Source organism: Musca domestica, unplaced genomic scaffold (genome assembly GCF_030504385.1).
Source record: "Musca domestica strain aabys unplaced genomic scaffold, Musca_domestica.polishedcontigs.V.1.1 8, whole genome shotgun sequence".
Classification (NCBI taxonomy): Eukaryota; Metazoa; Arthropoda; class Insecta; order Diptera; family Muscidae; genus Musca; species Musca domestica.
Genome location: NW_026712409.1, coordinates 2,266,020 through 2,279,543, shown reverse-complemented (window position 1 = coordinate 2,279,543; position 13,524 = coordinate 2,266,020). Strand labels below are relative to the sequence as shown.

The following is a 13,524-nucleotide window of genomic DNA, read 5'->3' as shown; positions in this document are numbered from 1 at the left end:
ATCGACCGTGGCATCAGAATAAATGCCCAACATTATCGCAAAAATATTCTGGAGGGTGTATTAAAACCTTGGTCACGCAACGCCAACAGGACTCAGCACCATCGCACTCATCACGCGCCAGCCAAGAATAGTTACAAAATGAGGTTCTTCGCTTCATTTCCAGCGCAGAATGGCCACCAAAATCTCCGGATACAAATCCGTTGGACGTTGGACTTGGTCTGGAGTATTTTGGAATGCAAGGTTGGCACTAAATAATACAAAAGTTTCGATCACCTCAAGCAAGCGCTTCGCCGGGAATGGGCCCAAATACCGCAGAGCAACATTCGGGCAGCGTGGGACGGTTTCATTGACCGTTTAAAGGCCATAATTCGTGCCAAAGGTGACCAATTCGAACAAATCTAAACATATTCTAAAATGTGATGCTATTTCCGACATTTTTTTCATTCATTCAATAAAATTTGAAAAAAAATGTCAAAATTATGGCGTTTGACTTTGTTGCAGTTTTTTATCTCACCCTGTAGAGTCTATGTTCGTATCCTTAGGACTTATTTTTTACATGTTACAATTAATTCAAGATAACCTCATATCAAATAATAATAATAAATAACAGATATTTATATTGATTAAAGGCCGGTTTACAAATCTGATTTCTGAATATACAACGGAATTATTAATTTTCATCATTTTGACATTAATATATTGTTAAACTTATAATTTGGATAAAATAGTTAAAAGTAATATATTTGGAAATTTTAGGTTCAAGTTTTTATTTTGTTGAGGGTCTGTAATTTCATTTCTTATAGTTTTTTTTTTTTTATAAATATTTATATGTTAATTTTTTTGATTTGATAATAGTGTTCAGAATCATGTTCCAAAGTCTCAGAGTTTGTTTTTTTTCTGTGTTGTTTGTTGTGAATCCTTTGTACCTGCTGAAAAGAAGTATCCTAACATTGTCCTATAATAGATTGAAATATGGCATTGAATGGAAGTTTTATTTTCATTTCGATTCTAAACTAAGCTTCAAAGCATGCAAAATTAGCTTTTGTAACGGAATTTATTCAATGACGGCATGAAAGCAAAAGAAAAATATTTTTGGTTTTTTTAACAAATAATTAAATTTTTTGTTATTCTTTTCTAATGTTAGCATGAAATATCGATTTGAGTTGTCTAATTTTCGGAATTAAATTGAAAGCATATGAAATGAAACATTTGGGGATAATTGTATCTGAAATTGGTGCAAATTTTAAAACACGTGCTTAAATTGGAAATAATTATTTTGAATTCACTTATTTTCAATAATTTCCAGCCCAAATGCGGAACTTACGAGTCGCGAAAAATACTTACTGTTGTAGTTGATTTGAATATATATATTTTTTTTATTCTATGGTATAATTAATTCCTGGTCTCTAAGAAATGTCACTAAACCGTACGTAGGTGCTGCCGCTGTTGGCAGAATTTTTTGAATCAGACAAAAATGTATTTTTCGCACATGATTTGAGAACCTAAGGTATTTTATTTTTTTTTATATAAATTATGTTTTTCCGCGACATATCTCGGCCATTGAAATGGAATAGGGCAAATGTTGTTTATTTTACCAAACCAGATTGGGGATAATCCGCAAAAATCTGATCTATCTGAAAAAATGATTGATTTTGTCACATTTAAACGTTGACTTGGATTTTCAATACCAAAAGTCGACTTACGTATCCTTATTAACTACTTCCCCACAGACATTGAAGTATAAAAGTGGAACATTGCAGAGTTAAAATATTGAGACTTGTTGGGTTGATAACCTTATGGAAAACAATATTATACTCATAATTTCGGTGACCTATAAAGGAGGTTTACCAATTCGTATCTGACCTAAGACTGATAAAAAATATTACAACATGCCAAATTTGGACTATATCGACTACATCCTATACTTTATATGAAATATGTGCAATTTTTTGGATAATGTGGAAATATATGAAGTAACATATATAGCGGACCGAAGTTTTCCATTTTCATACCTCATCTAATGCACATAAAAATAATGGCTTGTGCAATCATGAATCATAAATTCCATATTCACATCAGGTTTCTGATTAAGAGAATTATTTTGGATATAGCAATAATTGTGAGTTGTTTCGCAAGTTATGACAGATATAAGCATTAAAAATTGTGATCCTTTAGGGTGAGTTACCAGAAGGGTTTCGCAGATATATATCATCTTCACAACAGATCTCGCGTTAGCAAAAATATTTGGATGTGTGAAATTTCAAGAGTGTTGGATGCTGAGTTCGCTTTCTTTAGTGTTTTGTTATTCAAAATCTTGAACCCTATGTGGGGGAGTTACCAGAAGAAATGGACAGATCTCTACCATCTTTATAACTGATCTTCTGTTGATGGAAATATTGAGATGTACTAAGTCCGAATGAAATCGGAGATTAATTTCACGTTTCATGAGCTTGATGAATATTCACATTTTTGAACCTTTATGGGGGAGGTACCAGAAGGAGTGGACCGCTATATTCCATTTTCAGACAAGGATTAGTTAAAATATTGTGATGTATTTAATGTGAAGAGAACCGGAGCTTATTTTGGATTTTATGATCGATTGGGTTATTCAAAAATTTGAATCATTGTGGGGGAGGTACCAGAAGGAATGGACCGATCTTTACCATCTTTATGACAGATCTTATGCTTATGGAAATATTGAGATGTGTCATGTCTGAATGGAATCTGATGTTAATTTCGTGTTTTATGAGCTCCATGAACATTCACAATTTTGACCCTTTATGGGGAGGTACCAGAAGGAGTGGACCATTTTCACACCAGACCTTCGGTTAGTAAAAATATTATGAGGTGTGTAATTTAAAGACAATCGGAATCTCACATCACATTTTATAAGAGTTATAATAATTTCAAATATTGACCCGTTTGTGTGGGAGGTACTTGATGGAGTGGAGCGATATTGTCCATTTTCGCACCTGACCTAACACTGATGTAAATATTAGGATTCGCAAAGTTGGAGCAAAATCGGATTATCCTTTCTCTTCTTGTGCAGTAAATAATTTTTTTTGAAAATGTTGACCTTTTGTGTGGGAGTTACCAGAAGGAGTGGACCAATATTACCCGTCTCCGAATTCGATCTAAGTTTGACATTAATATTAAGATGTACCAAGTTTCGATCAAATCGGTTACAACCTTCGAGAGTTATAGTGCGCACCAGCCAGCCAGCCAGACAGACGGACATCGCCTCCAAATGTTCTTAAACGGATTTGGTTCAAGGATACCTGGAGTCTAAAACCATTATTTCGATTTTGTTTTGGCCGTATCAAATGATATATATCCTCTCTAGCCATAGGGCTGAGGGTATAAAACGATGCAGAATGATTGCTTTGAATGCTTAGGTTTACCTCTCTCATAATGGATTCTCCTATTTTTCGGTATTCTGAATTTGCTTAAATAAACAGCATTATTAGTACATACTTTCTTTCATAAACACTATCCCGCACCACTTTCCTCCTTGTCACAATAACATTTTCTGTTATCCTTATTAAACTCCCTGTTTTTCCTCTACACATTTAAAAAGAATGCTATTTATAGACCATTGTTCAAATATAACCTCAAACAGACTAAAAGTATGCTACAATACGCATATGCATGTGTACACAAAAATAAAAAATAGAAACAATATTGGTTTTGAGGATACTGTCAATACGAATCTAATGAACTCCCTATAAAAACAGAATACCATTTCATTTCATTACCTCGACACGTGTGTAACTCTTTTTCTTTTGGGTGTAGAGGAAACTTTTAATATATGTACATTCACACACACACACATATGTAGCAGTGTGTATGTGTATGAGTGGTAACTATGATATTTGATGGAGGGCTCTGTGGTCTGGTAAATACAACTTTCAAAATGCCAAAGTTCCAATCAATGACCGCAAACATTAGGGTGGCTAATAATGCTTGTTGCTTTTTTACGTTTGGGTACAAAGGCTGTAATCTCCTGATTAAGTTCAAGGATGGTAGGAAGGTGTTTGTCGTCCATTAGTCAGTTCATGTGAGGAGTGTTGCTGTATTTGTTATTTTTTTCTTTTTCAAAGTGATTGGATTGTTATCCAAAAAAGCGTGTCCTTTCTATGTATGTGTGTGTGTGTGTCAAGGTATGTATTGTTTTGTGTGTTTGTGTGTGAATGAGCGTGGCAAGAAGTAGTTGTACATGTGTCTGAAATACATTTTGTATCTGTTTTTCTCTTTCACTCATTTATTTTTGTAGTTGTTATTGCAATTGTTGCTCTCTTCTTTTTTTGACGAATAATACTTACTAAAGCTTTTCATTGCCATTTATGTTGTCGAAAATACCGACATAAACGGCGATTATTGAAAATATAACACAGGCCAAGGCCACGGCAGCGAATTTATTAACAAATCTTACACCCAGGAAGACAATTAAACCTATAGGGAAGGGAAGAAGCCCATCGCAGATGCGTGGTGGGGGAAGGGAAAAAAGTCCAAAATAGTATCAGTTATTTGAAACAAAGAAATCAATTCGTGTACCAAAGTGGCAATAATTTCGTATTTTTTTTCTTTTCATTCTTTCAATTTCAATTTACCCATGAAACAGAGCAGTCCAGTGCCGTAAACCCGAAAGTTGTTGTACATGGCATCGGCATCCTTGGTGAAGTCGCCAAATATTGAGGCCCATGGCGCCATGTAAGTCTGTGGGGGGATAGAAAAGAAAAAAAACCATGGAAAACACACATTTTAGGTGTCGGTTTGGAAAAACGGGACACAACACCAAAAATTATATAATAATAATAAGAATAATAATAAAATTAATAATAATAAAAATGATAAAAATAATAATGAGAATAATAATAAAAATAAAGACAATAGTAATAGTAATAATAATAATAAAAATAATAATAACAATAATAATAATAATAATAATAATAATAATAATAATAATAATAATAATAATAATAATAATAATAATAATAATAATAATAATAATAATAATAATAATAATAATAATAATAATAATAATAATAATAATAATAATAATAATAATAATAATAATAATAATAATAATAATAATAATAATAATAATAATAATAATAATAATAATAATAATAATAATAATAATAATAATAATAATAATAATAATAATAATAATAATAATAATAATAATAATAATAATAATAATAATAATAATAATAATAATAATAATAATAATAATAATAATAATAATAATAATAATAATAATAATAATAATAATAATAATAATAATAATAATAATAATAATAACAATAATAATAACAGTAGCAATAATCATAGAGATAATAATAATAACAATATTTTTTAATAATAATAGTTTTGGCAAATTTTATTTTTTCCAATAATGACGGGGAAAATTTAGCAGATAATGAAAGTAGAGCTAAACACGTGTATCAGCGTTTTGAAAACGTCACCGCAAAGTAACTAAAATAAAGGTACGTACTTTTGGAAATTTTCGGAGGCTGTGCAACAATATTGCAGATAAAAATACGAGGAATATTTGGTCGATAATTTTTACCCTTGAGTGAGTTAAAAAGGGATATTTTTGTTTTTTTCCTAAATTTTGATTAAAAACAGCCCTTTAACTGGATCGTAGCATTTTTTTATAAAAACTGTAGTACCTAGACATGGGGTTTATTCTGAGGTTTATAGCGGAATTTTGTATAGAATAATTCTTTTTTTGACACCTTTCGCCTAAAACGGAATTTTATGTTACTTTCCGGCGTTAGCTACAAAAAAGTCCGAGGAAAAATGGTTAAAAAATTGGACGTGTTTTCGCTTTTTTTGGAACATTGAATCAAATATTTATTTGATATACCATGGAATTAGAGACTTCCTTTTCTTTGGTGACTTAGAGTAAAATTAGATAGTGAATATTTTTGTGTTTGACGTCATCCTTCAGAAAAAGAGGCTTTCTTGGAGATTTTTGCACAAACTGACACATAGTACGGCTTCAACCCCAAAATGTCTTTTTAAAATTTAAATGAATTCTTGGCGTTTAGATAAGATATAGGCTTTTGTCGTCTTCTAGGACCTATCGTAGAATTCTATGAAAAATAATTTTGTAAAATATTTTAACTTGCTATGATGCTGTTTACAAGGAGTTTTAAAACATATTTTAAAAATCGGACCAAAAAAACCCCTTTTGTTGACTTAAGGCTTAAATTTTTGAGCAATGTATTGCACGTATTTTCTTCTGCAATGTTGCCTAATACACTTTATACCAAAAATACGTAGATTCTAGAATTCTTTGATCGAAAATATTCAAAAAGTGTGGTAATTGCCCCGCTTTAGGTCATACGTGCCTTCTTTTTAGCTCTACTTTCATAAACTTCTGGATTTTTTCCCGTAATTAATAAATTTGTCCTGCAAAAAAACCTTAAAAACGGCGAACTCACCAGGACAATTTCAACAGCACCCACAATGTACATGGCAGCCGCTAAAGTTGTACCCGTATAAAACAGCATTCCCACAGCACCGCCAAATTCAGGACCCAGGGATCTGAAAATGATAAGGAAATTATTAAAAATTATTGAAAAGTAATCAAAGTATAAATTAAAAAAAAATATTGGTTCTCAATTATGACCCCAACCGGGTTGACCTCAAAATCCCTAAAATTTGAGGATAGGTGTGACTGGAATCTTCAACAAACTAATAACTTGGAGGCATTCCATGTCAAATAATGCAATTGCAGCCACTTTGGCTTTAAGATATGGCTGGGGCCTTTAAATAGCTTTAAATCTATTAGCAAATCTCCATGGTACTTATGCCAATATGAGAAAATATATAGATCGAATTTTATTTAAGGACAGCTGCATTAGCCGTCCTTTGGGGGCTATAACCAAACGTGGGATCATCCTAGATACCTTCCATACAAATCTTGATTTCAACAGATACAGACAGACAAATCGACAAAGGAATCGACTTAGAATTTTATTTTGACCAAGAATATACATTATTGGGTCATCCGACGAATAATTCCGGGCGTGGTAAGCAACTTCCGTTAAAAGGTAAAGGTTTTATACCCGATTTTTAAACAATTCGAAAACGTCAATTTTTAATTTATGATCCACGGGACGAAAATTGAAATAGTTGTCGAATTGAGACCCTCGGCCAAATGAAAGGTGCTGAAAAGAACTCTTGGAAGAATTATGCCTTTTACACCAAAATTAGCAGTAAATGTCGGATTTTTACTAATTTTTACTTTTGGAAAATCCATTTTTTTCGAAAATTTCCTAAGAAATTGCTCTGAAATTGTATAAATAGCCACTAAATGAGTCCATTTTGCTTAGAAATGACTTATTTTCAACGGATTCATGTGGATTTGTAACTTTTGTATACCCTCCACCATAGAATGGAGGGTATATTAAGATGGTTAAGCCGTTTGTAACACCTCGAAATATACATTTCAGACCCCACAGCATAGAATTCTTTGTCGATTTAACGATGACCGTCCGTCCGCCCGTCTGTGGAAATCACTCTAGCTTTCGAACGAAATGAAGTAGGTTGCTAAAATTTTACTCAAATGTATATTATGTCTGCAGGACTTTTGGTATTGAAAATGGGCTATGTAGGTCCACGTTTTGGTATAGTCTCCACATAATGGTACCTCCCTATTTTCGATATTTTGATTATTTTGGCGACATTATCCGCCGGAATTGTTATAAATTTGGTATTTGATGTTCTTAATGGGTACTACAGCCGATGGCAGAAAATTGTCTGTGCAGGTCCACGTCTTCGTATAGCCCCCATATAACAGTACCTCCCGATATTCGGTATTTTGATGAGTTTAGCGACATTATTCATCGGAATTGCGTCAAATTTTGTATTTGAAGTTCTTACTGTATACTACAGCCTATGACAGAAAATTGTCTGTGCAGGTCCACGTTTTGATAAAGCCTCCATATAATGGTACCTCTCTATATCCGCTATTTTGATGATTTTATCTACATTATTCACCATTTTTTTTTTTAAGTTTCGCCTTTGAATATTGTAATGTCTTATGACAAAAGTTGCCTACGCAGGTCCACGTCGTCGTATAGACCCTCATATAACGGCTACATTTGGCATTTTTAAGATTTTTACAGATTTTTTAGACGGATTTTTAATTTTTTTTTTTAACTTTGCCAAATTCGTTCCAAATGGTGGAGGATATTCAAATTTTGGCCCAGCCGAACTTGAAGATTTTTTTTTGAGTCTTAAACGATAATTTAAGTTCCCAACTTAAATTCAATATTGAAAACCACTTATGTAGTGCCATTTTTTGGACACCACTGATTTACAACTACTACTACTACAAAAAAGCAGAAGTGTTTGTTATTTCTTCTAATGACAGGGTGATTAGGCATGTTCAATGCAAAACTAACAAAAACAACAACAAAAAAATATTTAATATAACTGCCATTAGCCCCCCCAGTAAATACATAAAAATCTACTTACCTTGATATCATGAAATAACTGCCTCCCGCCGGCACCACTCCATTTGTTGCAATAGCCGACATTGAAATCGCCGTTAACATAGTCTAGATTTTTTACAAAAAAAAAAAAGAAACGATAGCAACAACAACAGCAGCAAAGAACAATAGAAAATTATTATTTATTTTAATTACACATATTCCATCCACAAGCTGGCGGACAAGCTGAACGAACAACAAAAGCCTCTTAAGTAGCTGTTCAGTAGTGGGCCCAGTTGTGGGTGGAGGGGATAATTATGTTACACGTATGTATGTCGGTATGTAAAACAAGAAGAGACCGTGGAGAGGGGTACTTACCACACAACAACAAGTCAGGACAATCAGAAAGCCACATACCGCACCAGCCGTACCAACAACCCATGTCAGACGAATGAACAAAATGACACCGAAGATATTTTGAATGCATGGCAAGAAGACACCAATCAGGGTTCCTGGAAGAAGGTGGTTACGAAAAAAAAGAAAGAAAAACAATTAAATTGGGGTACCTTGAAAAGGACAAAAAAAAATTAGATGCAGATATGTTCGAACATTGACAAAAGCAAAACACCAAGAGAATTAATATCAGTTCCTTAGGTTTAATAAAAATTGAGATTCTCAATTTCCCATCATCCTTTTACTCCCAATTGAATCTGCTTTCAGGTGGCACATCATCTTTTGAGTTCCTCCGTTTCTGTTCATGGCATCAACATCAAAATCTGACAAATTTCGAACTGCGTTGTTGTTTTTGTTAGACCAATTTCGTCGTCTTACGGGACGACGACGACGTCGACGACAAATTGCCATCTCGTTGCTTTTTATGAAAAAGTCATAAATTTCACCATTGACGACATTTGATTTATGGATCTCTTTGTGTAAATTCGCCTCGACTCTCTCACAACGCCTGTTATTGACGTTTTGTTAAATTGCCTTCATTGCCTACCAGCCGGGTTCCAAAATTAGCCGGGGACTGGTGAATGGACGGTTAAAAAGAATTAATAGCTGTAGACATTGGCGGTGGCGACCTTTCCTCAGAACGACAATTTCGACAATTATACGAACATGCATGAATATAAATAGATATGTATGTGTGTGCATGTGTCTCAGTCGGATTTATTTTTAAAATTATCAGGAGGTATACTGAGGTGGTAGTTATGGAGCTTTATTTGAAGAAAAATACGAAAAAGATGCTTTGCTTTAAGGATAACACAAATTTGGATGCCTCAGTAGGACAATTTCCCTGCTCTGATTGGCTGATTTTTTTTGAAGGATTCGAAGTTGTCAGTTTTCTCATTTTTGGGACAAAACAGTTACCTCAGTTCTAAATACACGATCCGCTCTTTAACGGATTTCACCTCTTATGTAACTGTTCTCAGATAATTTATCATTAAAATCTACATGTATATACCTCTTGAAGTTGATTCTGTTCCTAATTCCAAATGAACTTCCCACTTTCAGTGAGAAATATATGGTGAGCCCGCACTTTTTTAATCGTGAAAGAGAGAAAATAAATTTCAAAATTGCTCTGATCGCTCTACGCGTGCCAGAAAGTACGAAAGGGATCGGAAACCTAGTAAAAATGGCAATTTTTCAAAGTAAATTTTTCGGCCAAGTTTGTCTGGTAAAAAAGGGACCGTCAAACTGGAGGCTCAGTATGTGGCGTAAAAATACACTAGGGGGTATTTTTATAAACCAATGGAAGATTTTTGTCCCCTGCCGATATTTTTACTCATGGGAGTATCAATTTTTTGATATTTGATGTTATTTCCATGGAAAATATTCCGCGATTTCCAAAGTGAAATCATGGAAGGAGTCCTAAAATCACTCAACACGGGGTCCACAAGGAAGGAATTCTAGATTCTTGTGTTCACCAATATTTCTGATTAAATGATCGGGAAATTGTGTGTGATTGAGTATACAGGTATCCTTCAGAATCTGTCAAGGGATATAAAACCAGCACTGACTACCTGTCTTAATTTTAAAGGTAATATTCAGCAGTAGATTTTCTCGTATGGGCCAAAATCTTGTGGCGCACCTCTCCAAGAAGAGTTTCGTACTATTATTGGAGTTTTTTTCTCAGAGTAAAGAAATATACGGACCGCATTTGTGACGATGACCTTGAATATATGATAAAAAGTAAACGAGTTCTCGTCAGAATAGAATCTGCTCAATTTCGAGGGAATTTTACTCCCACTCAAAAATTAACAAAACATGCTCTCTTATTCGAGTGACATCGAAAAATAGAGAATGTTCTATGGTTTCCTACTCCCAATAGTAATCGCATCCGAATTGAAGTAGAGGATTCGCATTTCGCATGTTTGAGTTTTTTTTTCTCAGAGAAAAGAAACATATGGATCGTTTAAACGGTCCCAGCAGATTGGAGACAATGCACTTCAATGTATTACAAAAACTAAACTCACGAGTAGAAGCTGCTCAATTTCGAGCGAAAATGAACAAAACATGATCTCTCTTATTCGAGCGACATCGTAAAATAGAGTATGCTCGTTGCTTACTTACTCCCAGTAGTGCTCTCGCTTGAATTCGAGCAGAGAGTGGACTTTGTATTTCGAAGGTATGATTTCAAAATGTTCTTCTATCCATTTATATAAGTTGACTAAAATCGATATAACATTACAAAATTCGATTCAATATTTTTGGGGGGGGGGGGGGTAAGATCTGCTAACTGTTTTTATACCCTCCACCATATGGCACCACCATACCCTTCCAGTAGACAGGTTAAATTCGTAAATGGGCCATGTCGGTCCACTTTTTCGTAAAGCTCCCATATCGGTATTTCAGCAATGTTATTCACTGGAATCGTTTCAAATTTCGAATTGGAATATCTTAATGGGTACTACAACCTATGGCAAAACATTTCGTATGAAGATTCACGTCTTCGTATAGCTCCCATATGGTGGTACCTCCCTTTTTCGGTATTTTCATGATTTTAGCGGCATTATTAACCGGAATTGTTTCAAATTTCGTATTTGAAGTTCGTAATGGGTACTATCCTATGACAAAAAATTTCGTATGCTGGACCACGTCTTCGTATGGTACCCACATAACGGTTTTCATTTAAGTGGTAGTTTTCGGATTTTTTTTTTAAATTTTTCAAGTTTCTCCAAATGGTGGAGGGTATTACAAATTTATCCCGGGCGAACTTAGCTGCTTTTTTACTTTACTCCCATCCTTGACTTTGAATATTCCAATAAACATTTTATCCATATGGTTGCATTAAAAACCGCCACCGCCACCACTCTAACGTCAGGTGGATGTCGGACCCTTACTAAGTATACAAAATACAAATATTTTTGGAAATTAGGCGGAAAATGTGGGTATATCGACAACAAATATTTTAAATCGGGATAATGGTATATCCCGATAGGGAGACTATGGCCATAAAAATTAATCTATCAAAACATCTGATATCTCGTTCCATAAATAATATTTCGAAGTATAGAGCATTATATTGGAGATTGGTTAAGGTTATGTATAAAGGACTTTCATACCAATACCCTTTCATATTCAATACCCTTTTCGATGACTTTTGAGGCATTTTACCATAATTGCTTTCGGATATTAGAAATATCCTTTCGCATTATTTAAATTCAGTACTTTTGGTTCTCAACCCCCTCTTCATAAAAATGTAAATATCGGAATATATTTAAAAAGGTTCCCAGCCTATATAAAACTGAGGTCTTTGGAAGGGTGCAGGGAAGGCTATTATTATTTTTTATGAAATAGATTCTTTAGTATAATTTAGGCTAGTTTTTCATGCATATGTATAAGTGATATGGTGGTCGCCACCTACATGCTCTGTTGGGTAAAGCTTCCTCTCACGTGCTCAATTATTAATTTATATCATTCACATGAGTCTTCCCAATCTCTTTTAATCTCTAATTGATTAGTTTTTTCCAAATCCCCCTACACTTATTTCATTGTTTAGCATCATTTTCCTAATAAATAATTAATAATTGGCCAACAACATAATCAATTCCAAATCTTTTAGCATCTAAGCCACAGCAAGTTGGTAATTGACAGATTTGCTCTATTTTTAGATGGAATAAACAAAATAATTTTCTCAAATTGCCAAAAAACCAAAGTCTGCACCTCACATGTTTCTCTTCTTAGCCATAAAATTATTTAGCAACTTTGAAAATGAAGACGCGTTCGAGTACAAATCGAAAGTCACGTTTCTTTTATGACAGCTGTCGTACAAGTCGACAATGTGGGTGGAGGAACTGGATGGAGTTGTCGCCTCTGCTGCTGCTGGTGCAGGTCATATGAAAGTCGTTGTTTCCTAATTTTCAGGTTTCTTGGTTTTATTGCCCAGATCTTTTGGCCTGTCATAAAATAATATGTGCTTAAACGTGGGGGTGGGGTTGAATGTATATAAAAGTATATTTTATCACATGCTGACTAAATGCTCGTCTTGGCTGCTGCTGGCATGACTTTTATCACATGATAATATCTGCCTTGGATGGGATGATGATGATGATTCGTCGTAACTTTACTACTTACCCATACGCGCTGAAGGCGCCGGTGCCTTAGCATCTGGATCGGTGGCAGCAGGTATGGTATTCTCATAATTGGCGAGTGAAGATATAAACGTCGATATATGCGGCCTCGTCTCCAAGTCATCATCGTATAAATATAAGTTGGGTTCTTTATTTGGTTTTTCGTTGTTTTCTTCTACGGTTTCGACATCACATTTTTCTGAAAGACAGAGAGGAAAGAAAAACAGGGAAATATATCCATTATAATAAGCTGTTATGTGAATGTCATAAAAATAAATAAATCAAGCAAATAAAATGCTTTGGAAAAAAAGAATAATTGGAGGGAATCCGATTAATATCTATGAAAGGGAAAATTACACATTCAAGGGGAGGAGGGGGTTTTATATCAGCATATAAAGTAAATAATTTGGTGGAAGACACAGTTGGTGGGAGGAGAAGTGGGGGTTGGGTGTATTTTTTCTTTAAAATTTCACTCTCCACTTTCCTTTCAACCTGATTTTCCT

At 34.0% G+C, this 13,524-nt stretch overlaps 1 protein-coding gene across 6 annotated transcripts in view; it reads right to left on the bottom strand.

Annotated features, from left to right (window-relative positions):
• The window catches only part of LOC101897946 (solute carrier family 12 member 6), an 83,705-nt gene that overhangs the window by 14,119 nt on the left and 56,062 nt on the right, over positions 1-13,524 (bottom strand). For all 6 annotated transcript variants that reach the window (XM_005176444.4, XM_005176443.4, XM_059130760.1 and 3 more), the window contains 6 exons: positions 13,026-13,220; positions 8,826-8,959; positions 8,494-8,576; positions 6,453-6,555; positions 4,611-4,716; positions 4,323-4,452 (listed from right to left, as the gene is read on the bottom strand). In XM_005176444.4, the coding sequence (XP_005176501.1) occupies positions 4,323-4,452; positions 4,611-4,716; positions 6,453-6,555; positions 8,494-8,576; positions 8,826-8,959; positions 13,026-13,220 (751 nt within the window). The remainder of the gene's footprint in view (positions 1-4,322; positions 4,453-4,610; positions 4,717-6,452; positions 6,556-8,493; positions 8,577-8,825; positions 8,960-13,025; positions 13,221-13,524) is intronic.